Source organism: Trichosurus vulpecula, chromosome 7 (assembly GCF_011100635.1).
Source record: "Trichosurus vulpecula isolate mTriVul1 chromosome 7, mTriVul1.pri, whole genome shotgun sequence".
In the NCBI taxonomy this organism is placed as follows: Eukaryota; Metazoa; Chordata; class Mammalia; order Diprotodontia; family Phalangeridae; genus Trichosurus; species Trichosurus vulpecula.
Window position 1 is genome coordinate 11,945,562 of NC_050579.1, and position 23,271 is coordinate 11,968,832.

Genomic DNA, 23,271 nt, shown 5'->3' on the forward strand with positions numbered 1-23,271 from the left:
GCGTTGGACTCTCTTGGAGGGCCCGGGCTCCTCTGGCCCTCACTTCCCTCTCCTGTGACATCACCCCAGAGCACCGCCCGCAGCCAAGGAAGCCACCTTTTCATTGCACTGGTGCCCTCCTACTCACCAACTTAATAAACCCATGGGACCTTCCATATGTGCTCAGGTTTTCTCTTTCATTGGATGGCTTTTAAAACCCTGATTCCTCAGGGAGAGTGAGAACAAGTGTAATTCTGCCCAGTTCTCTTCAACCCACCCACATTGACTCCGTTCCTTCTATTCTCTTGTATTAGGGCCATGTGCAATTAAGTTAAGTTAGGTTCGGATTCGCACCTGCAATATGACACACTCCCAACGGAATAATGCTTTTGTTAAAAGACAGAGGGAATGTTACAATGGATTTACAATACAATAACTAACAGTTCTTAATAACACAGCTAATCACAGCAAAAGCAACAAAGACACAGAAAGCAATGCATTAATACATCACCAATTTGGGGAGCACCAGCAACTGATCCTTCAAAGCTGGGGGGTCCTGGGGTACACAACTCAATCAGGGTCCCAGATGGGAAAGTCCCAGGCAAAGTGTCCTCTCCATGGGTGAGATCCCAACGTGACTCACCCACGTGGAGATTTAAATAAGGCCTTGAACAAAGAAAACTCACTGCCAATTACTCCGGATGTTCCTATTGAGAGGGGAGCCAACCCTCACAATGGGGTCACATGAGATATCATTTCCTGGGAGCTGGCTAGGCCCCCAGAATGGCAGTTTCCCTAAATGTTTAACCTCAAGAATGTTAATTATCCTTTGTTCAAGGCTTATCACGTCTCCAAGTGGAAGGTTTGTGCATTCTTTGCTTGAGACTTATCATATCTCCAAGTAGGAGAGTCCAGAGGTTTGTTAAAGGGGGAGAGAGCTCATGCAGAGCACAACCTGATGCATATGTGCTGGGCCTGCACTATAATATGGAGGATCTTTTATATATAATGATTTATCATTCAGGCCACCAAGAAGCTGTGCCACCTAGAGAAAAGCAGAATGAGTAAGGATGCCTGGAGAACTGGCTTGGGCTCAGGCATGCCCCAATAGCACTGGGACTCCTCTCATCATATCCAAGGACAAGAGAGTCCCTGGGGCCACCTGCTCAGGCTTTGGTGGAGAAGGGAAAAAGAGTCATCTCCAAACTCCATTGGTTCTTGGACCTGAAGTGGAAGGGGCTTAAGGAGAAGGAAAGGAGAGAGCAACAGAGGAGGTGCTGGGGGCAGGATATGAAGTCAGAGAAAGGAGACAGTAGGGCTTCCTCTCTGGGCTTCCAGCTACTCTATGGCTGCCGCTGTAGATGGCAGCCCTAACAGTGCCCTGTGCTCAGTGTGTGGGGTGTTAAGATGAAACAACACAACTTCTGCCCTCAAGGAATTAGCGGTCTAGTAGAAGGAATAAGAAAAATGCACAGGTAGCTACAAAACAAGTCAATGCAAAAACTCTTGGGTCACAAAACACCCAGGTGCCCCGTACATGATTTTCTGCTCTAAAGTTGACTTCCTCACCTATGATGCTTTCATGCTGCCCAGCTGCTTTCTGGGATCTTCTCACTTTCTTGGCTTGTCAAAGCTACCCAAGAATCCTGGAGAATGGGAGAGTAGGAGGTGTGCTTAGGCTGGGTGGCCCAGATCACGACAGGCTACAGCACTCCCTCAGGGATACAGGGGTTTTCCCTAATGGCATCAGCTTGAGCCCCCATTGGTTGTGCTCCCTCCACTTTCAGCCATAGCTGAGTAACTAGCATCCAGTCCCATTTAACTACGTAATGTCAACTGATTTTTACAAACGGACATTTACTTTGAAGGTGTAGCAACAATGAAGGAAAAAATGTTTCCCCCCAACATTTTGTGGTGTACTCTACCCTATTCCACCTCACTCTGTTGAGAGAAGGGGGTCAAGCTCAATGAAGTTTCTACACAACATTGGTCCCACCAAGCTCACCTCCAAGTGCGGCATCACTGGCACATTGATCTTTGTCTCAGCCTCCCTGGGCTCATTCCCAAAGGTCACTCTGGAAAGTTACTCCTTGCTTCTCAGGGCGTCAATGCTGAGTTAGCTACAAAACCCAGGATAAATTCAAACTCCTGGACTCCCAGAAGCTTGTTCTCCCAACTTTTCAAAATTCCCGAGGTCAGAGCCTCCAGATTAATCCTTTTCACCTGAACCGAAAAAGAACAAATGGATTGAATGACTGGAAAGAACAGAAGGATTGAGCCCTCCTTTTATTACTGGGCCATGCATCAGCTTTAGAGATGAGAAGAACCAAGGACTCTCCCCTTATTCCATCGTCTCTCACCAGTTGCCGTCACTGATGGGGTCAAACCGTGAGAGACAACGATGCCGTCTCAGCACCCCTCTCAGCCACCAGGTGAACCAGTGGGCACGCTCAGAGTCTTCCAAGGCACTTCATTATATACCATTACAATTCTCCTGGAAACAGACCCCCCAGCCTCTTAGATACAGGAGGGTGCTGTTAGAGACCCTCTGCAGGTACCAGTCACCATTAAGGGAGTGTGCTCCTTCTCCTTCACTCCTTACCTGGAGCTTTATAGTTCATAACACTACAGACCAAAGTCTTGTTATGAAAAGGGCAGAAAAAAATCAGACACTAAGTGGGGAGGCTCATAAGGCTCTAGAGCCCCTCTCAGTGGACTGAGGAGGACTGAGCAAGGCCCTTGGTTCTAGAAATAAGGCAGAGTGAAGAGTGCTCCTCCAGCCCAAAGGGTCCAGAATGTAATTATGGTTAGTTGCTGTCCTTCGTTCTTGAAGAGGAGCCAATGACATCACTGTGTTGGGGTCAAGGTCCAGTGTGTCTGACTATGGCTGATCAGACTAATATGAGCTGAGAAGGCTCTACCACAAGTTGAGAACAAATAGTCCATGTGAACATTTGGGGTGGATTCTTTAAATCTACACATCCTGCATTTCCTTTGGGCTATTTCAATTCTTCTTTGCTCATAGAGCACGGTACCTTCTCTGATGTGGGCACAGCAAGCCGGATGGTCCTGTGCCAGTGTCTCCCATGTCATACAATTAATTCCAAAGTAAGACCTTGAGAGTGTCCTTGTATCACTTCTTCTGACCACATGTGAATACTTGCCCTGTGTGAGTTCTCCATAAAATAGTCTTTTTGGCAAGCATACATTTTGCATTTGAACAACATGGTCAGCCCATCGGAGTTGCACTCTCTGCAGTAGAGTATGAATGCTTGGTGGTTTAGTTTGAGAAAGGACCTGGTACCTTATCCTGCCAGGTGATCTTCAGAATCTTCCTAAGACAATTCAGATGAAGTGATTCAGTTTCCTGGCATGGCGCTGGTAGACTGTCCAGGTTTCACAGGCATACAACAGTGAGGTCAGCACCACGGCTCCATAGACCTTCAGTTTGGTAGCCACTCTTATACCTGCTCTCTCCTACACTTTCCTTGGGAGCCTCCCAAACACTGAGCCAGCTCTGGCGATGCCTGCATCAACCTCATTATCAATGTGTCCATCCCTGGGAAGTGCACTGCCAAGGTAAGTGACCTTCTCCACAGCATTCAGAACTTCTCCATTTGCTGTAGCTGATGGTTCCATGTATGGGTGGTGCGGTGGCGGCTGATGGAGCACCTGTGTTTTCTTGGTGTTCATTGGTAGGCCAAAATTGACACAAGCAGCGCAGAACTGATCCATACTTTGTTGCCTCTCAGCTTCAGAGGCTGCATTGAGAGCACAATCAACTGAGAACAAAAACTCGCCTACCAGCACGCCCTCCACTTTAGTCTTGGCTTGCAGCCTTTCCAAGTTGAAGAGTTTACCGTCGGTGCGGTAGCTGACCTTGATGCCGTGTTCGTCCTCACTGAAGGCTTTACAACATGGCTGGAAACATCGTGCTAAAAAGCATTTATGGTTGTCATAACACGTTAATGAAGTGGAAAGAACTGCACTTTTAGTGGACAAGCCCCACGGAGAGCCTTGAGCTACAAGAGTTTGTGGAGGAAACTTCAGCATGGCGGGGGAGGGGAAGACACTTTTCTCTCCTCCCTTCATTGGCCATGCTGTCTGCAGCAGAGGAGGAGACACTCCATCCATCGCTGTGAGAGGTCACTGGTTCAGGACAGTCCAGGGCATAACTGAGAGCAAAGACAAACTCTAGACAGACACAGGTGCAGAAAGGCCATCGTTCAAAGGAAGAAGACGTTTCAAGGAACAAGACTCCAAGCAGCAGAGATGAGAGCCCACTGTGGAGAGGGGCAAACCCTGGGAAGGGTGTCCGTGAAAAGAGAGAGAATTCTGAGGCCCTGCAGTAATGGGGGTGGGGATTTGCTGTGGCCACCACTACTGCACGCTCAGCTTGAGCACACTCTTCCCATCAATGCTGTATGTGTCTGTGGGAGAATGTCCCCAAGATTTATGGGGTGTGAGGGGGAGGGAATGTACTGTAGCTACTGTTTTGATGATGCCATTTTACTAAATGCCTTTGCAGAGAGCTAATTATGTCTAGTGGCTGATTGTCGATGCAGTGTATACCAGCGGGAGCTGATGAGGTATGGTGTGAAGAGTGCAGACCCTTAGGATCATACCTAGAGCCCTGAACATAGTCACCCACCTCTGGGGACTCAACCCAAGAACTCAGAGGCTGGTTGATACCGAGCTGGTGATACAAGGACAGTTTCAGCACAGTGGGAATGACTTTCGGGTCTGTCCTTCTAGATGCTCAGGCTCATAACCATAATGTCTCCTCCTCACTCACCCTGTATACCCAGGGTCCCCCAGCTAGGGAATGCGTCTCAAATCAAGGCTTCCGGACACACTATCCTCACCATGCCCTGCTGTCTCTTGGGTCCCAGAGCAAACTGAGCATGAGTGATGTGTTCCACAGTCACTGTGACTTTTCATTTTTTTCAGCCTTCTTATCTAGCTAGAAATGCTAGGCATCTCTTCTCTGTGTTGTATTCAGGTGCTTTGCCTAGACATCCTCCATTTTCCCACAGCACTCTGCACGTGCCCTTCAGCCATCCTGGACTGTGACAGGAAGGTGACCAGTTCTTTTGTGCTACTTCAGCCTGTCCCCTAGCTTGGTACCTCCCCTCCCAGCACTAGAGCGAGGCTTTCAGTACCTCTTCTGCTCTCCCAAGAAACAAAAACAAAGACTGAGAAAACCTTGAGGAGAGTGGGCTCAGTAATTTGATAGGGTGAGAAGCGAGATTGCAAGGGGTTGGATCAAGTCGAGTCAACAAGCATTTAGGTGGTGCTGCGGACGGAGCTACACAGCCTGGAGTCAGGAAGACTCAAATTCAAAATAGGCCTCGGACACTTACTAGCTGTGTGACCCTAGGCGAGTCACTTAACTCTGCCTCAATTTCCCCATATGTCAAATGAGCTGGAGAAGAAAATGGCATACCACCCCAGTATCTTTGCCAAGAAAGCCTCAAATGGGGCCACCAAGAGTCAGACACGACTGAAACAACTAGACACCAACAACATTTATTAGGCGCTGTACTAGTCTCTGGAGATCCAAAAAAAGGCAAAAGCTGCCCCTGTTCTAACGTAAGAGAGAGACAACATGAAAATAACATGGAAATGACTACACATGCAAGATTAAATATACATACATACACGCACATCTAAAGGTGCGCGTCAATGATTCTCATAAAGACTTTGTAGACATGGGGAAGGCAGTTTCTGATGTTTTCTTAGTCCTTTTTTGGTAGTAGTAATGTCTGCGATTTCCCCCATAATGTTGGGTGTCCTCACTCCAGCTCCCTCCAAGCTGTGTCACTGTAAGTGCAGACCCCGCAGGCCTCCTGAGCATTTGCTTGGCCTAGGCCAGTTCCTGGGCGCATTTTTGGTCTTTGGTACCTTTTCTCTTTCTTCCTGCAGCTCATTAGAGACTGTGAGGTTGGAATGAAGAGGGTCCACTGTCCCTGACAGAAGTTTCTTAGACTCATCTTGGCAGATCATTTCCATTTTTTGTCTGTAGCCTTCTTCCCATTTCATCCTTAGATTTTTCTCAGGGTGATATGGCTTCCTGGGCTCCTCACAAAACTTTCTGGAAATTGGATTTTTCCTCCACTGATTCTGGGAAGTTTATTAGACATTGGCATATCGCTGGTTTCCCTTCTTTCTGAAGGTAACTGCTTTAAAAATATTAGCCAACCCTTGCAGCTTGATGTTGAAAGGCATTCCAACATTGGGCGGAAGTCTGCTGAGCAGGCTGCTGTGGCACAGGGGAATGCCCTTGTTTGAACTCAGGGGAAATGGGTGTTCACGTGTTCTCTTTGCCACTTCCCATGTCTATAAACTCATGCCGGTCGCTTCCTCTCACTGGAGAAAGGAAAGGCTGTTGATACTCTCTATCATCTCTTGATTGTAAATGGGAGGAGCAGTGGGATGGAGACACTCTGCCATCCCTATGACAATCCACATGAAGGTCACAGGAAGAAAACCGGAGCATAGATTCCTGGACAGTGAGATGTGGCTTCTAATGAAAAACTTTCAGTCTTGCACTTGGACAAACAGCCAGTGCATCAGTTGAGGCCAACGATAGCTGAATGGTACATGGGAGATAGAGGGGATACTAATCAGCTGAGGGTCGGCATCATCTCCCCATTGCTTCTCCTCGAGCCCCTACAACCACCATCAGCACTGCATAAGCAGTGAGTCTTCTCGGATAGCTTTGCTGGCTATTGTTACTATCCATAAGACATCTGGGGCAGCGAGGTGGCACAGTTATTAGGGTGCCAGCCCTAGAGTCAGGAGGACCTGAGTTCAAATATGGCCTCAGACATGACACACTTACTAGCTGTGTGACCTTGGGCAAGTCACTTAACCTCAGTTGCCCTGCCTTTCCCCCTTCAAAAAAAAGACATTAGACACCGGAGTAGGAAAGCAGAGCTGAGGACTCAGTCTGATCTGGGCCAGATCCCAGAGCTTCACTGGGATGATGCTGGTGCCCAGATTCCCATTACAAGGTAGCAAAGGTACATTGAACAAGCTGTTCCTCCATAAGAAAGGCAAGCTGTCCATATATGTAGTCAGTGAAGGGAGGCAGATGTTTTGTATACAGGGACCTTTTTGCCATGGGGTATACAGAGGTCACCAATAGAATAAGGTCCCTTCAAGGTACATACTTTGGGTGCTCAGAGAAGGCTTGCTTCAATGGAGTGGAAAAATCTAACAGCAAGAGCTGTTCTAGGCTCATGTAACCATGAGTGGGTGGCTTGGAGAACTCTTCCTCAGCAGCAGCAGGGGGCACAGGAAGGTCCGTAGGCCACAGAGGTGCAGGAACTTGGCTGGGGAGCAGGAGGACTGGTAGGAGGGGACCCCACAGGCTGCAGGCTTGCAGGATATGAGTACACACATGGCAGGTTTGCAACGGAAAGGTGCACACTAGGTGGACTAGTAGGGACTATCCTGGCAGGAGGTAGATTGGCAGGGACTGGGCACACAGTAGCCAGCTCCACAGACTGCCTGGCAACTGATCACCACAGGGCACACTGGATAGCACAGCAGGACCACAGAAGAGGCTGGGCAGCAGCAGGGATGGATACAGCAGACTGGCTTGCAGCAGAAAGGCATGGATCAGGTCAGTTGGCAGCCAGGGGAGCAGCTGGTGTGGCACATGGTGTCGTCAGGGGGACCTTTGAGAAAGGAGCAGAGGAGGAGGGATGGGTTTGGACAGCTCCTTCCCTCCTCATCAAGGCTTTTATAACCCTCTGCAGTGTGTGTGTGTGTGTGTGTGTGTGTGTGTGTGTGTGTGCGCGTGTGCGCCACAGCAAAAAATGGTAGCTGTTTTCTTTCTTCTTGTCCACTCCCAAATAACTTATGAAGCTTCTGTGTAGGTCCTCGTTGAGTGTTTCTTTGACATTCAGAAGTTTTCCTTTGGGCCTAAGCACAATTTAGTGTCTTAGAGGCCACTGTCTCCCTTGTTTAATGATATCGACCTACTGATTCCTCCTTCTTCCTTCAAAGCCAAACCCAAGGCTTTTGGGTGAGTCCTTAAAACAAGAAGTGCTCACCTTCCTGGTCTCATGAGGGTTCTTGGTCTGTCCAAGACCATCCAGACCCAAATATTTACTGAACATTTATTGAATAACATGGGAAATGGGAAGTTCCAGGCTAAGGGCTTTGACCCTGATCCTCTGAGTCACAGGGACATTTCAGAATTGCTGAGTGAGTGAAATACCCAATGATCCCCTGGGCAGCTTGTAGCTCTGGGCTAAGAGAATATGATGGTCAGTTGTTCGCTCCTGGTACAAACAACCCCTTGCTTCAGGAGGGGGAACTGGCACTGGAGGCAAGGTTGTCTCCGCTTACAGGCCCTAAATTAAAAAGTACCATTTATGGGCTTGGAAAACCCAAGGAAAATGGAAACCAGGACCCAACCCTAGCCCCTGAGCTCAAGAGGCTTCAGAGGCCTTGGGAAGAAAATGCATTGGAAAAGTTCCCAAGCTGCCCCCTTCCTGCTTTTCTAGCCTCGTTGTGTGTTACCTCCTTAGTCCTGCTCTCTTTCAGCCAGACTACCCTGCTTGATATGCCTCATACTCACACTGTCCCCCACGCTTGGAATGCTTTTCTTCCAGCCCTCTGCCTTCCAGTTTCCTCTGAGCTCCTGTATCACCTTCCACATGAAGCCCCTCCTGATCCCTCCAGATGCCAAGGCTCTCTGTCCCTCTGTAATGACCTGGTGTGTGCTTGTCCATCTTCATCCTGTGTCCTCTGGTAGCATACAAACACCCTGAGGGCAGGCACTGTTTCACTTTTGTCCTTAGCTTCTGCACCCTGGCACACAGTAGGGTTCCTGCCTGCTTGTGGAGGACCACCTCTCTAAGTGCCCATGGGCTCCATGGGCTCTGGAGTTCCCAGATGTCCCTCAGGTCTGCTGGGGCTGCAGGGGTTACCATGTCCCAATGGAGGGCGGCTCTGATGTTGCAACAATCTGCTAGTAGCTACTGTAGAAGTGTAAGACCCACCAACAACCAGCGCACAGAAAGGTGCCAACACAGGTTCTTTGATCTGCTTTACTAAGGAAAGTAACGTTAAGGGGTTAATGATCTCAGTTTAATCGAACACACAGATACCATTCACTCAGTTCAGGGGAAAAAGCCAGCACCCTGAATTTCAGAGCAAACACAAAGAAATTACAAACATCAACAGGCAGACCTTTTCCAATTCAAATCTCGATGCATAGTTACCAGGGTTTAACAAAGTCCCAGCATCCAGGTTCACAAGCTGGAGGGCTCTTAACTACAGCTGCCCAGTCTCCACATCAGCACACCAACAAGAGTGAGAGCCCCTGCAAATAGCTCTGTCCTCTCTTTTTATATGCTCTTTAGTCATCATCAAACGTCATCTGAGTGACCAGAACTCAGGCTCCTACTATTGGCTCTGGTCTTAGCAATGCCCCTTAGGACCCTGAGGGCTTCATACCCACACAGGCTTAGCACCTAGTAGGTAGGGGTTTGGGCCTGGGGCTTTGCACCTAGTAAGGCTCAATCAAAGACACTTAATTTAGCATTCTAAAACAGTAAAGAAGTCCCAACATAATTGATATTACATCTGAACACTTGGTCAGGATTTCCTCAAACACACCAGCATCTGCATCTCTCTCATTTCTCTTTCTCCTCGGTCTGCTCTTGGTGAAGAAGGTGATTTCCTGTCTGAAATTCTTCCACATCCTTGTGGACACTTGTCAAGTCCTCCCTAAGAACTGTCTGCAAAGATCCTCCTCCCAAAGTTGGGCTTTCTCCCAGTTTGGGTCTCTGTCCCTCCTTTGGGGGACAGAAGCTTGGCAGCCTCATTCAAACTGTGGGTCTGACAAAAGACACCCACTGGCTCTTTCTGGACTAGATGACAGGGCACTGTCTGTGCCATTGTTGGGGACACTGTCCCTTTCTGAAGATAGTGTCCTCTACCCTGGCAGGAAAAGTGGGAGTCACCATGAAGAGAGGGATCGGGGCACATCTGTGTGTATGAGTGTACATGTGTGTTCATGTGAAAGTGTCCTTGGTCTTGTAGACTGCACCAAGGGGAGCTGTCCTCATGGAACATAGTGCCTCTTTTCCCCTTCTGACTTCCTTCTCTGTTTCTGTACACAGAGGGTTTCTTTGGAACTTGTCACTGTCCTGAGATGTAAACCAGGTCTAAAACAGCCCAGTGTGGTTTGGGGCTGTGCTCTTCTGGTTATGCTGACAGTGAGCTGTCTGGGCTTTGGCTGAGTAGAGGGTCACAGAGACTGCTTGGATGCTGGGCATGAAGAGACTGCCTACAAGGGGCATTTCTCTGGGAATGCTCCCATATACCATGACTGCTCTGGTGTGAGTCAGGTCCTCCAATATGGCCCTTCTTGCATGTGCACCTGGATGTCTCAGCTCAGCCAGGAGGATTGAGGAGGCATCCAAACCAAGAGAACGTTTTCTGGCTTTCTTCATCATCCCTGTTACCCTGTGCAGTGGGTGTACTCAGACTGAGGCTCCAGAGGAGAGGCTGGGGAAGAATGTGTTGGGCATCAAGTCCTTGAACTAGATACAATGAGATCAAGTGTGAGGCAGGGGAAGAGTTCTAAGTCAAGAGAACAGTAGCCAGGTGGTCAGGCTGATGGGTGTGAACAGTGTACAGTGTGGGATGGGTCAGGGCATAGGTTGGCATGACCATGGGGGCGTGTGTGCATGGTGTGGTGGTCACTGGATTACTATCTCCTGCAGTCTTCTGGTCTCCTCTTGTGTGGTATTTGTGCCTCCCCCACTCTGACTCCATATTTTGGGCTCAGGATAAGGAAGGAGGACAAGTGAGAGGCCAGGGAGGTGGTTTGATGCAGTTTATTCCTTGGTGGGTCCCAGCATGGGGTCATGCCCTGCAAACTTTGAACCTTGAGAAGGTCTGAGAGCTGCAGGCAGCACTGGACTGATGCACACTGAGCTAGGGGCATGTGGAAGCAGGAGCCATGATGGGGGTCAGCCATGGGTGGGAGAAGCTTTGTGAGAGACTGCCTGCACCTGGGGTGGGGGAGGTGCTCAGGTGGAGCTTGGTAGACTGACAGCCTTTGGGGGTGATGCTGGCCAGTTGTTGAGGCTGATGTTGAGGGCTGGAGCCAGGAGGCCAACAGAAGTAGGGCAGAGGTGTAGAGGAATAAATGCCCTGGGATCAAGAGCAAGATTTTTGACCACAGGTGGTAGTGCAGCAGGTGGGTTTGCAGCAGGTGGGCCGGCAGATTAGGGACACAGAGGAGGAAGGGCGGCAGCTGGTGGGGGCTGGACAGAGGGAGGGTGCACAGCAGCAAGAGGAGGAGGATGTGGTGGTGCAGCAGGAGGGTCTGCAGGAGAGAGGCGCACAACAGGCAGAAGGGCTACACACAGGCCGATACATGAGGGACACATAGGAGGCAGGGCGGCAGAAGATGGCTGGACAGCAGGAGGGTGCAAAGCAGCTGCAGTGAGAAGAGGAAGAGGAGGAGGAGGAGGAGGAGGATGAGGATGAGGAGGAGGTGCAATAAGCGGGTCTGCAGGAGAGAGGCACACAGCAGGTGGCTGGGCTGCACACAGGCCTGCAGATGAGGGACACACAGGAGGCAGGGTGGCAGCAGCTGGGTTGGCAGCAGGAGGAGGCTGGACAACAGGCTGTGGTCACACAGCAGCTGGGCTTGCAGCACACAGGCAGGGTGATGTGGCAGCTGGGCTTGCAGCAGAGTGGGACAGAGGAGCAGGACTGCACCACACAGGGAGGGGCAGCACAGCTAGGGCCTTGGCAGCAGGACAGCTGGGAGCATGATGGCGAGCAGGAGGAGGTGCAGACAGACTGGCAGGGGCTGAGTTCACAGGCTGGCTGGCAGGTGGCCGACACACAACAGACTGGGCGGCACAGCAGGGTCAGACAGGAGGCTGGTGTGCAGCACGGGGCTGGGCAGCAGGAGGGGCTGCAGCTGCTGGGCTCACAACAGCTCTCTGGGCAGTCATCCAGCTGCCAGGAGGAGCCTGTCCATGAACTGGGCAGGCAGATGTTGCTGCCACATCTTATGTCACTGGAGCAGACAGAGATGGCTGAGGCTGTGGGAACACAGGGCCCAGAAAAACAGGTGTTTGTCATGGTGGGAGCAGTTGTGTTGGGAGCCTTGGGCAGCAAAGAGTGGGAAAGGGTGTGAGTGAGGGGCCGAGTGTCCAAGGCTGGGAGGAGCTTGGGCCTCACTGCGATTGAGCTTGTGAGTCTGTGTGGGTCTGTGTGGTTGTGGGTCTGTGTGTGTGTGCCTGCAGGTGCAGCTGTGGAGCTGTGTGTGAAGGTGCGGTAGACTGGTGGGCTTTTATATCCCTTCTGCTGGAGGATGTGTCCAGAGGAGATGGAGCCTTCTTCCCTGTTGTTGTTTATGGCTGGCTGCTTCCCACAGAGCCCATCATTAGGTGATGGTGACGTTGTCCAGGAGATGGCCAGTGACCCATAAACACCCTCAGTCTGGTTTTCACTTCCACCCTTTAGTAAACATCTATGTACTCTCTGTATCTGGCCTGACACAGGAATAAGTCCTGAGTATGCAGTGACAGAAGGGAAAGCTGATGGTCGGAGGGTGCCCTGAGCAGAGACAAGTGTCTGGGGGCCAAGTCAGGAGGGGAGAGCATTGACAGACATGATCAGGGAGGCTTCTTGCACAAGGCCCAAGCTGGGAATTCTTGGAGGTGGGTGGGAAGATGAGGGAAGAGCATCCTGAGCCTTCCTAGCAGTTTGGGGAGACGGGGAGGCTCATGTTGGTAGACCAGCAGGCCTATCTCGCTAATTTGACAAGGAAATGTTGTCCAGAATGTCTGGAGATTAAGGAGAGAGACTGGGCAGGACTGTGCACAGTCAACAATGTAGTAGTTTGTGTTCTGTTTGATGGCAAATACTTGGGGCAGAAAGTGACATGATCAAACCTGGGCCTTCAGGACATCAATGAGGCAGCTTCCAGAGTGGAGGCGCCAAACATGCAGCTTCCAGCAGCGTCAAAGGGTGGTGGAACCAGATGAAAATGTATTGGAGATTAAGCCCTTATCTGGGCTAGTGGAAGTATGGGTATGGATATGGAAATTGGAAAGAGAGTGTAGGAGAGAGAGAGAGACAGAGAGAGAGAGAGAGAGAGAGAGAGAGAGAGAGAGAGAGAGAGAGAGAGAGACAGAGAGAGATAGTGACACAGAGACACAGATGCAGAGAGAGACACAGAGAGAGACAACCAGACAGAGATAGAGACAGAGAGACAGAGAGATAGTGAGACACAGAGACAGAGAGAGAGAGACAGAGAGAGATAGTGACACAGAGACACAGATGCAGAGAGAGACACAGAGAGAGACAACCAGACAGAGATAGAGACAGAGAGACAGAGGCAGAGAGTTGAGGGCAGAGGGGAAAAGGGAGAGACAGAGACAGAGAGCAGGATTCATAATTGTTGGGGAACCTCCTAAGAGAATCAGGAGCTGGTGGTGTCGCAGCCGCACCTAGAACAATTGCCCCGGGCAAGGAGCGCCTCCCATTCTTGGTCTCACCAGCGCCAGGGAGGAGAGAGGGGATGGTGTGGCAGGTGTCTGGGGCTTAGCAGAGACGGAAAAGGGGGATCCTCAAGGCACAGACTCTGTTTTCTCTGTCAAAGGGGAGGCAAGGTCTCCTCAGAGGGAAGAACTCAGTCTTCTGGAGGCTGCTTGGTGAGAGGAGAAGGTTTGGAGCAGCCATAGGTTGGAGAAAGGCAAGTGGCCAGAGATCAACCAGGGTATTGCCTCCCATCAGGGAGCTCCCAGCTGAGATCAGAGAAGATAAGGTGTTCAGCCTGGCCAGGTGACTATCTCCAGGGTCATTCTGAAGCACAGCAGGGGAGCAGAGAAGGCTGATGGTTTGGGATTCTGCTGGTTGGTCCAGAGTTTTCTTCAGGTCCCGAAGCCACTGTAGATTCTGGAGGGCGTGGTCAGAGCTTTCCTTGCAAGGTTGTGGGGACATTTGGGATGAATGGGAAGTAGGGGTGGGGAGGCTGTCTGGGCATGAGATATGTCCAGGTCCAGACATCAGGTGTCTGGTATGGTATGTGGGAATCCCTTGGCAGTTGGCAGCCCCCAGCACAACACCCAGACACTCAACCCTCTGAAGCCCTCACATGCAGGAGCGCAGTGTGTGTGTGTGTGTGTGTGTGTGTGTGTGTGTGTGTGTGCCCGCGAGCGCGCACACACACACACACACAGAGGCACCCAGCTTTCCAGGGCTCCTCACTGCTGTCCTGCTCATGATCTACAGGATTCCCTGATACTTCTCTTGTCTCTGGGCTTGACTATACCAAAGTGTTGCTCCAAGAAGCTCCAGGAGAAATGACCTGAATTCTCTCCCACAAACCACAGGAGGGCTGAAACTTGCCCCCATAGAAGATGGGCATGTACTCTAACTAGCCAGAGCAGAAGGCAGTATCCACTCCGGGGAACTTCCTGCCCATCCGGTCCATATTTATTAAGCTCCTACTATGTGCCAAGCACTGTGCTAAGCGCTGGGGAAATAACTAACAAAAAAAGAAAGTCTCTGCCCTCAAGGAGCTTACAATCTAATGGGAGAAGAAAAGAGGACTCAGGAAGAGGTGGGTGTAAACTGGAGCTACTTGGTGTAGTGGGATCTTGTTCTGTGGAGGTGAAACCTGTCAGAGCAGCAGGTGTAAAGTGGAAGAGCTGGGAGCTCAGTCTCTGCCCTCTCCAAAGGAAGGCTTTGGAAGGAGTCTGGCTTTCTCCCTTCTGCCCTCCAATAAGAAAGGAGAGAAGCCCGTAAATTATGGAATTCCCCTGCTTGGGTAACTCTCCACCTCCTCCATAACTGTGGAGTGTTTTTTGATACCAAAGGAAAAGACCAATGAGCTCAAGATTGATGATAGGCAGTAGTTTAATTAATCCTTACGAATACTTCCAAACAGGGGCAATCTTCAGTCTGGGACAGCAGCCAGACGGTTTAGTAGATCCCCTCAAAAGTACCCTCCCCCCAGATGCTGTGGTGATTACAGAAAACAGACAAAGGGAAGAGGAGCTAGAGAGTGCATCAGTACTGACTGGTGGATATTTGGGGTTTTCCACTTAGTAATGAGCTTGGGAGTTAAGCCATTGTTATGCCCAAACCTAAGTTTGTATATCAATCATGTCCTGGTCACATATAGGTCACAATATTCTTATTTTGGCTTTAATAGGTCATAGTATCTCAAGTTATGACTCAGTGTCTAAAATATAATGTTGTATCTAAGTTATGATTTTAAACAGGTCACCATGTTTGAGATTTCATCTTTAATAGAGTTTAAGTTTTTATGGCTTTTCATTTATTACTGTATTTTATCATTTTCCCCTGATAGCAACCCTACAATCCACCCCTGAAAAGCCACCCTTACATTCTTTCTGAATATCTTCCACAATGTCCCTGGAACAGCTCTATATTAGGGTTTAGGACATTTTGGGTACAGCCAGGTTTATGTAAGCATAAACCACATAAGCAATACAAGCACAGATAGGAAAACCACATGACCAAGGAGAAAATGTTACAATATTCTTCCATTACATCAATGAGGAGGTGAAGAAAGAACCAATGGTATTTGAGGATTAATGAGTGAGCTGAATTTCTGAACTTAACTTAGTCCAGGCTAGTTGAGTTTCTGAACTATGTTCAGAGACAAATACACATGGGTCAGGCAGTTTAACAACATATTGGGTGTCACAGGATAGAATAGATTTACAGAATGGTATCAGAACAATTTGATTTTCTCAATTTCCCCCTTTTTGGGAAGGGGAGACCTGTACAAGCATGACCATCAACCTACCTCCAATGTCTATGTAATTAACAAACTTTATCTTGGAATGCAGATGTCCCACGTAGTTGTCTGGTCTCTGGAACATCTTTTCTTGGGGCCATCTGGCAAATGTCTTGTCCTCAGGGGCAGCCCTTCAGTAGAATTGTTTCTGGTTCCAGATTGCTTGTAGAGACTCCTTAGATGCTCCTGATAAAATCTTTTATAAAACAGATCTCAATACAAGTCAGTGTAGCTTCTCAAATTTTACTTCTCTGACAACTACTTCATATTGTGAAAACCAGATCAAACCTTAGAGCTCTGGTCTCAACAAGAGAACTAGAAGAGGAAAAATCAAAATAGGAACCCAGGGTTCGCTTGAAGCATCAGAAAATTTAGTTTTTTTTTTTTACCAGCCCAATTATAAACATTTACATTTGACATACAGGATTGTCTGATCTTGTTACTTTCTCAAACTTTTCCACTCTTATTTCAATTCTGTTGGAAGGATCAGATGTGATTGAGGATTCAATCCTGTATATGAAAACATGAGTAACAATATTCTTGCAGGTAGAAGCCTTCCACCCCTAGGTTCAATAGTTTTACAAATGAATTTACTTGTAAAAGGCTGACTTTACTCCAATTATAATAAAAGACATGGGAGGATAATTAAATAATTAATTCCAAAACAGTGCATATCATTAGGTTACTTATAATAAAACATTTTTTTTACTACAGGACACACCACACAAATAGGTGTTGTTTCCACATAAGTAATAAACCTGAATGAAATTTACTTTTCCATTAATGTAAAAATATTTCATAAGTTACCTCCCTCTAAGAAAATTGATTCCACTGAAATTCCCTTCCCCAAAAGAAACTGAAGATGGTTCTGATTTAGTTTCAGTAATTAACAGAATAATAGCTAGGTTTCTCAATGAGTTCTACCACTACCCAATTATTCTTATATCATTTTGAAACATTTAAGGACCTTATTTTATCATTGCCTAATTGTTCCCATATTATTCTTAAAGAAGAAATTATTTCAGGGACGTAAGCTTTCACATGACTACATAGGCAGGCAGATTACAAGCCCCAGTATTAATTTACCTAGTGTTTTTGGATATGGAATGACTACATATTCGGATTGAAAACAGCAAGTTCTCACGTACTTGCATTGTACTTATATCTCATAAGACCACTTGCTCCAATCAGAGACACTTGCTATAAAAGGAGAAAGCATGAAAATGATTATACCAGCATTAAACTGGTCCTTCAGGCTTAAGCATAAGGATGCATATATGACAGTATATCAGCCTTGTTTGATTTCGGATAAGAGTCACAGTTTGGCAACCAACAATTCCACCTCATTGCCAGATTTATGAATAGCCAGGTGGGAAACATTCCTTTTCAAAGGAATACAATGGGGAAACTGAGCCATGAGGATCTCCCCTTAGGATGATGCCAAGGTTGTCCTCTTGGCTTTTCCCAGTTGCAAGCCTCCACCTGTAACAGTTCAAGTTCCCATTCCCACTGAGTAGCTTGTGGCATTTCTCCCAAATAGTGGATTGCTGACTATGATCCATAAGTTAACTATACCTGAATTCAGAGCGCATACCTCAAAACAAAATCTGTTATAGTTCCAAGAGCTTTTACCTCAAAAGACAAGTTTCACTAATCTCAGCTTAGGGCTAGATACAATTATTTTCACTCTCATGGACTTGCAATAAGCAATAAAAATTTATCAGGACTCACATACATGAGAGATTTCACTCAACACTAACATTTTCACTTATTTTTCTTTCCTTCTCAAATTTGAATTTATCCTGGTGTAAAGACCCATCATTAGAAATCAATTCTATGCCATAGATAAACTTGCAAATTCTCAGCAAGCCAAGTTCATGTTTAGTAACTCCATAATCCAGCCATGCTCTTTTCCTAGACCTGATGACCTTGCCCACACAGATGGCTTCCAGGGACCTGGCAAGTCTACAAAATATGGAGAATTGACAGAGACCTCAAAGAAGGGGCTGATCCTGATGCGCCTGTCTGCCCACCCCATGATATATTCTTCTTTTGGACTGATGTAAACCACATACTCTCTGGGTGGCAAGTCCCCTATTTGAGTCTTAATTTAGTTTGTTTTGCCCTTACTGAATTTTCCCCATATCCTTTTATGGCTACCCACCTACCAGTGTGTCTTTTGGGGTTCCCATATTATGTCATGCATTCTGCACAGTTATCTATAAGAGGTTGTTTATTTTTAGGACAATGGTATGTAGTTACTGGCACATGGGGCCTCTGGTCACCCACTATAGCCCCACATCAGAGGCAACCTTGGTCATCTTCCTAAGGGAGGGAAGTTGAGGGTATCCACCCCAAATAACCTTAGGGTTGCTGTAGACTGTGCTCTTTGACACCACCACCCCACCCCCAAAGTAGAAGAGACTAACCCTATTGCACACCCTCATACCCCAAGGAAGACTGTTCTGAATGGAGAGAACCAACCCAGATGAGGCTTTCACCTCATCTTCTCCTTTCCACACACAGTAATCAATTACTAATTTTAATTTTCAATAATAAAACAACAACCCCAAATAACTTAGTTAACAGGCTTGCAACTTTCATAAGTAATAACCAACTTTTTTACCTATAACCTCCTCTTAACTATAGGCAAAGGTTGAAATGCCCAGTTTTCTAAATGGCAGTTACAAAGCATTATAAGACAGCGTTAGCAGGGCTGACAAAATAACATAACTGGTTTTAAACAATTTTCCACCATCTTTGTTTCTTTCAGTTTGTACTCTAATAACATCCAAGTTCTGTAAAGTTGTTTGACATGACTGATACAAAAGTTTACCCGTTTGAAATAGCATTATGTATTTCAAACTTGGAACAAACCCATTACTGATCAAGTGACTTCAGTTCTGTTGAATGCATTTCCAAAACTACCTTATATAGAAAATCGGGCATCTCATCACCATTGGCATTGTATACTGGTCACATCTAATTAAGGAACTAATAATAATAGTTAACATTTATAGTGTCTGCCTTCTGCCAGGCATTGTGTTAGGTGCCTTCCAATCGCGTGAGGTAAACTGAGGTAATTGCTTAGGGTCACCCAATTACCAAATTTCAGAGCTATGTATTTTCCCAATTGGTCTTAGTGCCAAATCGCATAATAAATTCTAACTTAAATTAAACATCAAATTAGGAGAGAAAAATTTCACTTAAAATGTGACCAGAATGAATTCAATTACCTGGATCTATGTTCCAAATGGTATTACACAGAACCTGGTGTTGTGATTTTAATACTAATATTAATATTTTAATATTGTATTTTACGCGAATGCGCCTTATTCCAATCATTTAATATTATGGGGTCCACTATTTCCAGCCAATCCACAGCCAAAGACTGTGAGAGTGGTAATCTGATATTATGATTTAATCTACCCCAATCATAACACTTAAGAGTCTGTTTTAATTTAGTTCAAAGCTCAGTTTCACAGTCTCAGAAAGAACCTATAGGGTATCAATTTATCTATAGCTCTCTATGATTTCTTCTTATGCATGGGAGTCTCATGTAATTTAGTCAAGTTTCCAATTTTAATACACAACCCAGTTTAGCAAGTTATTTTAAAATTGACCAGCACTTAATTTTGGTTTGTAAGACTCCCTAAATTCTGGCTAGATATTCCAAGCAAATTCAATTACCTTTTGGTTGTTTCCTGGTTCACACAAATCTTTTCTCTTTTTGTGAGCCAGGAAAGAGTTAAATGCCAGTTTTATTCCAAAGTGCATGCCTTATTTTGTCTTTTTTCCTCTCTTCACCTTGAAACTTTCGTTGACACAGCCCCAAACCTATCTCTTGATAATCCTAGAAATGCAGGCAGTTTACTGCAGGAGTTTTAAAGTGATAGTAAACTTTTTTTCTTTTCCAAAAGTTTCCAAACCATCCACTCTCAAATCCGCTGTTCACACTGTTTGTGCAAAGAAATTACAACTTTCTTTCTGTCCATGCTCCTCTCATTCCTACATGCTCAAGCTTTCTTGCTTTTCCTTCTATCTACTTATCCCACTGGTGAGATAAGCCCCTTTAAAACTGCACATGTCTTACTTCTTTCTTATTCTGATCTGACACTTCTCTCACCCTCCTCTACTTGCTTTGACCAATCATAAACCGAAAATATTTTCTTTCTTTCTCTTTCCCATCCACCCGCTCCTCTGAGGTTGCTGCAGTCAGGGAGGGAGGGAGGGAGAGGGGGGAGAGAAGGAGAAAAAGCCTTGGTGGTGGCTCCATTTAATGGCATGGGCAAGGGCTGTCCCATGTCAGCCACCAGCCTTGCTCCCTTCCTAGCTAGCTCCAATTTCCCCTTGGCATTCCATTGATATCATGCTTGACTATGCCAATTGTAAGGTCTGGAATTCCCCTGGCAGGGGAACCCTTTACCTCCCCCATAACCATGGGGTTTTCTTTTGATACCAAAGGAAGAGGCCAAGGAGCTCAAGAATGATTGTAGGTAGTAGTTTAATCAATTTGGATAACTTACCTTTGGGGCAGTGTGATGGACCCCTTCCAAGATATTAATCATCCTCGATCTGGGGCAGCAGCTAGAACCAAGCAGTGAGTCTCTGCAAAGAACCCCCAAAATCCCCATGGCAATTATACGAAACAGACAAAGGAAGGAGGAGCTAGAGAGTGCATCACCCCTGATTGGTGAATATTTTTGGTTTTCTCCTTAGTAATGAGTGTAGGTATTAAGCCAATGTTATGCCCAAACATAAGTTTGTATATTGATCATTTCTCAGTTATATATCTCACAACATTCTTATTCTGACTTTCATAGAGCACAGTATCTTAAGTTTTGACTCAGTGTCTAAAATATAATTCAATATCTAAGCTTTGATTGTAAATAGGTTACCATGTTCAGGCTTCCACCTTTCACAGAGTTTAAGTTTTTATGGATTTTCACTTAATACTGTACTTTATGGTTTTTTACCAATTGGAAAATCACAGATTTCATCCTAAAAAAGTCATAAGGAAGATTCAGAACCGCTGAATATGTGGAATAACCAATGTTCCCCTGTGCATGCATGTTGTTCTGGGCTAAGAGATTATAATGGTCATTTCTTTGCTCCTGGTTCTCGTTTTTTAAAAAAATATTATCCCCATTTAAATGTTTTTAATTTAGTATTCTATTTTCCCCCAGTTACATGTAAAACAATTTTAACATTAGCTTTTAGAACTTTGAGTTCCAAATTGTCTCCCTTCCGCCTCCTCCATTGAGAAGGCGAGCAATTCAACAGAAGTCATACATGTGTAGTCATGCAAACCATATCCATAATAGTCATGTTGTGAAAGAAAATGGGGAAAAAACTCAAGAAAAATAAAGAAGGATTTAAAAAGTCTGCTTCAATCTGTATGCAGACACTAGCAGTTCTTTCTCTGGGGATGGAGAGCATTCTTCATCACACGTCCTTCAGAGTTGTCTTGGGTCGTTGTATTGATGAGAACAGCTAAGGCATTCACAGCTGGCCATTGCACAGTATCGCTGTTACTTTGTACACAGCATATGTCTCTTTGTATCAGCCCATGCACATCTTTACAGGTTTTCTGAGAGCTTCCCGCTCATCATTTCTCATAGCAAAATGGTACTCCATCATGATCACATAGCACAGCTTCTTCAGTCATTCACCAAGTGATGGGCATACCCTCAATTTCTAATTCTTTGCCCTCATAAAGGAACTGTTAGAAATGTTTTTGCACATACAGGTCCTTTTCCTTTTTGTTTCTTTTATCTCTTTTGGGAAACTGACCAAGGAGGTCCCAAGTAGGACCAAGTGCTTTGGAAGGAAGAGCTGACATTAGGGGCAAGGTTGTCTCCTCTTCCTGAACCTAAATTAAAAAGTACCATTTCGAGGGCTTGGAGACCCCAAGGTAAATGGAATCCAGGACTCAACCCCGACCCCAGAGTGGCCTCAGGAAGAAAATGCATTGGAAAAGTTCCCAAGGTGCCCCCTTCCTACTTGTCCAACCTCATTCCATGTTACCTCCTTACTCATGCTGTCTTTCAGCCAGACTGTCCTGCTTGATGTGCTTCATACACAACAGGCCATCTCCCACCTCGGTGCCTTTGCCCCCTATGGCTGGAATACTCTCCCTCCACCCCTCAGCCTCCCAGCTGAGCTCCTGTGTCACCTCTCACATGAAGCCCCTCCTGATCCCTCCAGATCCCAGCACCCTCTGTCCATCTGAAATGACCTGGTATGTGCTTGTCCATCTTCATCCTTTGTCCTCTGGTAGGTTACAAACACCCTGAGGGCAGGCACTGTTTCGCTTTTGTCCTTAGCTCTTGCACCCCCAGCACAATCCCTGGTACACAGTAGGGTTCTTGCCTGCTTGTGGAGGGCCACCTCTCTGAGTGCCCTTGGGCACCATGGGCTCTGGACTTCCCAGATGTCCCTCAGGTCTGCTGGGGCTGCAGGGGTTCCCATGTCCCAGTGGAGGGCGGCTCTGAACACTTTGTCAGGATTTCCTCAAACACACCAGCATCTGCATCTCTCCCATTTCTTTGTCCATTCTGCTCTTGGTGAAGAAGGTCAATAAGCCTCCTCTTTCTCCCGTCTGAAATCCTTCTACAACCCTGTGGATACTTGTCAAGTCCTCCCTAAGAACTGTCTGCAAAGATACTCCTGCTAAGGTTCAGTTTCCTCCCAGTTTGAGTCTCTCTCCCTCCTCTGGGGGACAGAAGCTTGGCAGCCTTATTCAAAATGTGGTTGTGAACAAAGACACCTGCTGTCCCCTTCCTGGGCCTGGTGACGGGAGCACTCTCTGTGCCATTGGAACTCAAAGTTTTAAAAACTAACGTTAGAAATTGTTTTTACACATAAATGTAGAAAAATGAAATCCTAAATCAAAAAGGGGCACTGTCCCTTTCTGAAGACAGACTCCTCCTCCCTGGCAGGAAAAGTGGGAGTCGCCATTAAGAGAGGGATGGGGGGCATGTTTGTGTATATGAATGTATGCGTGTGTTTATGTGGAGGTGTTCTTGGTCTTGTAGACTGCACCTGTCCCCATACAACATAGTGCCTCTTTCCCCTTTCTGAATTCCTTGCTGTTTCTGCACACAGAGGGTTCCTTTGGAACTTGTCACTGTCCTGAGATGTAAACCAGGTCTAAATCAGCCCAGTGTGGTTTGGGGCTGTGCTCTTCTGGTTATGCTGACAGTGAGTTGTCTGGACGTTGGCTGAGTAGAGGGTCACAGGGACTACTTGGATGCTGGGCATGAAGAGACTGCCTACAAGAGGCATCTCTCTAGGAGTGCTCCCATGTGTCATGACAGCTCTGGTCAGGTCCTCCAACATGGCCCTCCTTGCATGTGTGCCTGGGTATCTTGACTCGACCAGGAGGAGTAAGGAGACACCCAAACCAAGAGAACATTTTCTAGCTCTCTTCATCATCTCTGTTACCCTGTGCAGTGGTTGAACTCAGAATG

At 46.8% G+C, this 23,271-nt stretch overlaps 1 protein-coding gene across 1 annotated transcript; it reads right to left on the reverse strand.

Annotated features, from left to right (window-relative positions):
• Positions 1-11,166: 11,166 nt before the first annotated feature.
• Positions 11,167-12,105, reverse strand: LOC118857415 (keratin-associated protein 10-12-like). The gene has a single exon (XM_036768106.1). The coding sequence runs from the start codon at positions 12,103-12,105 to the stop codon at positions 11,167-11,169; it is 939 nt and encodes a 312-aa protein (XP_036624001.1).
• Positions 12,106-23,271: the final 11,166 nt, after the last annotated feature.

Bases quoted from the DNA above. Each gene is read 5' to 3' on its own strand.
- LOC118857415 (XM_036768106.1), bottom strand. From the start codon at position 12,105: ATGACAAACACCTGTTTTTCTGGGCCCTGTGTTCCCACAGCCTCAGCC.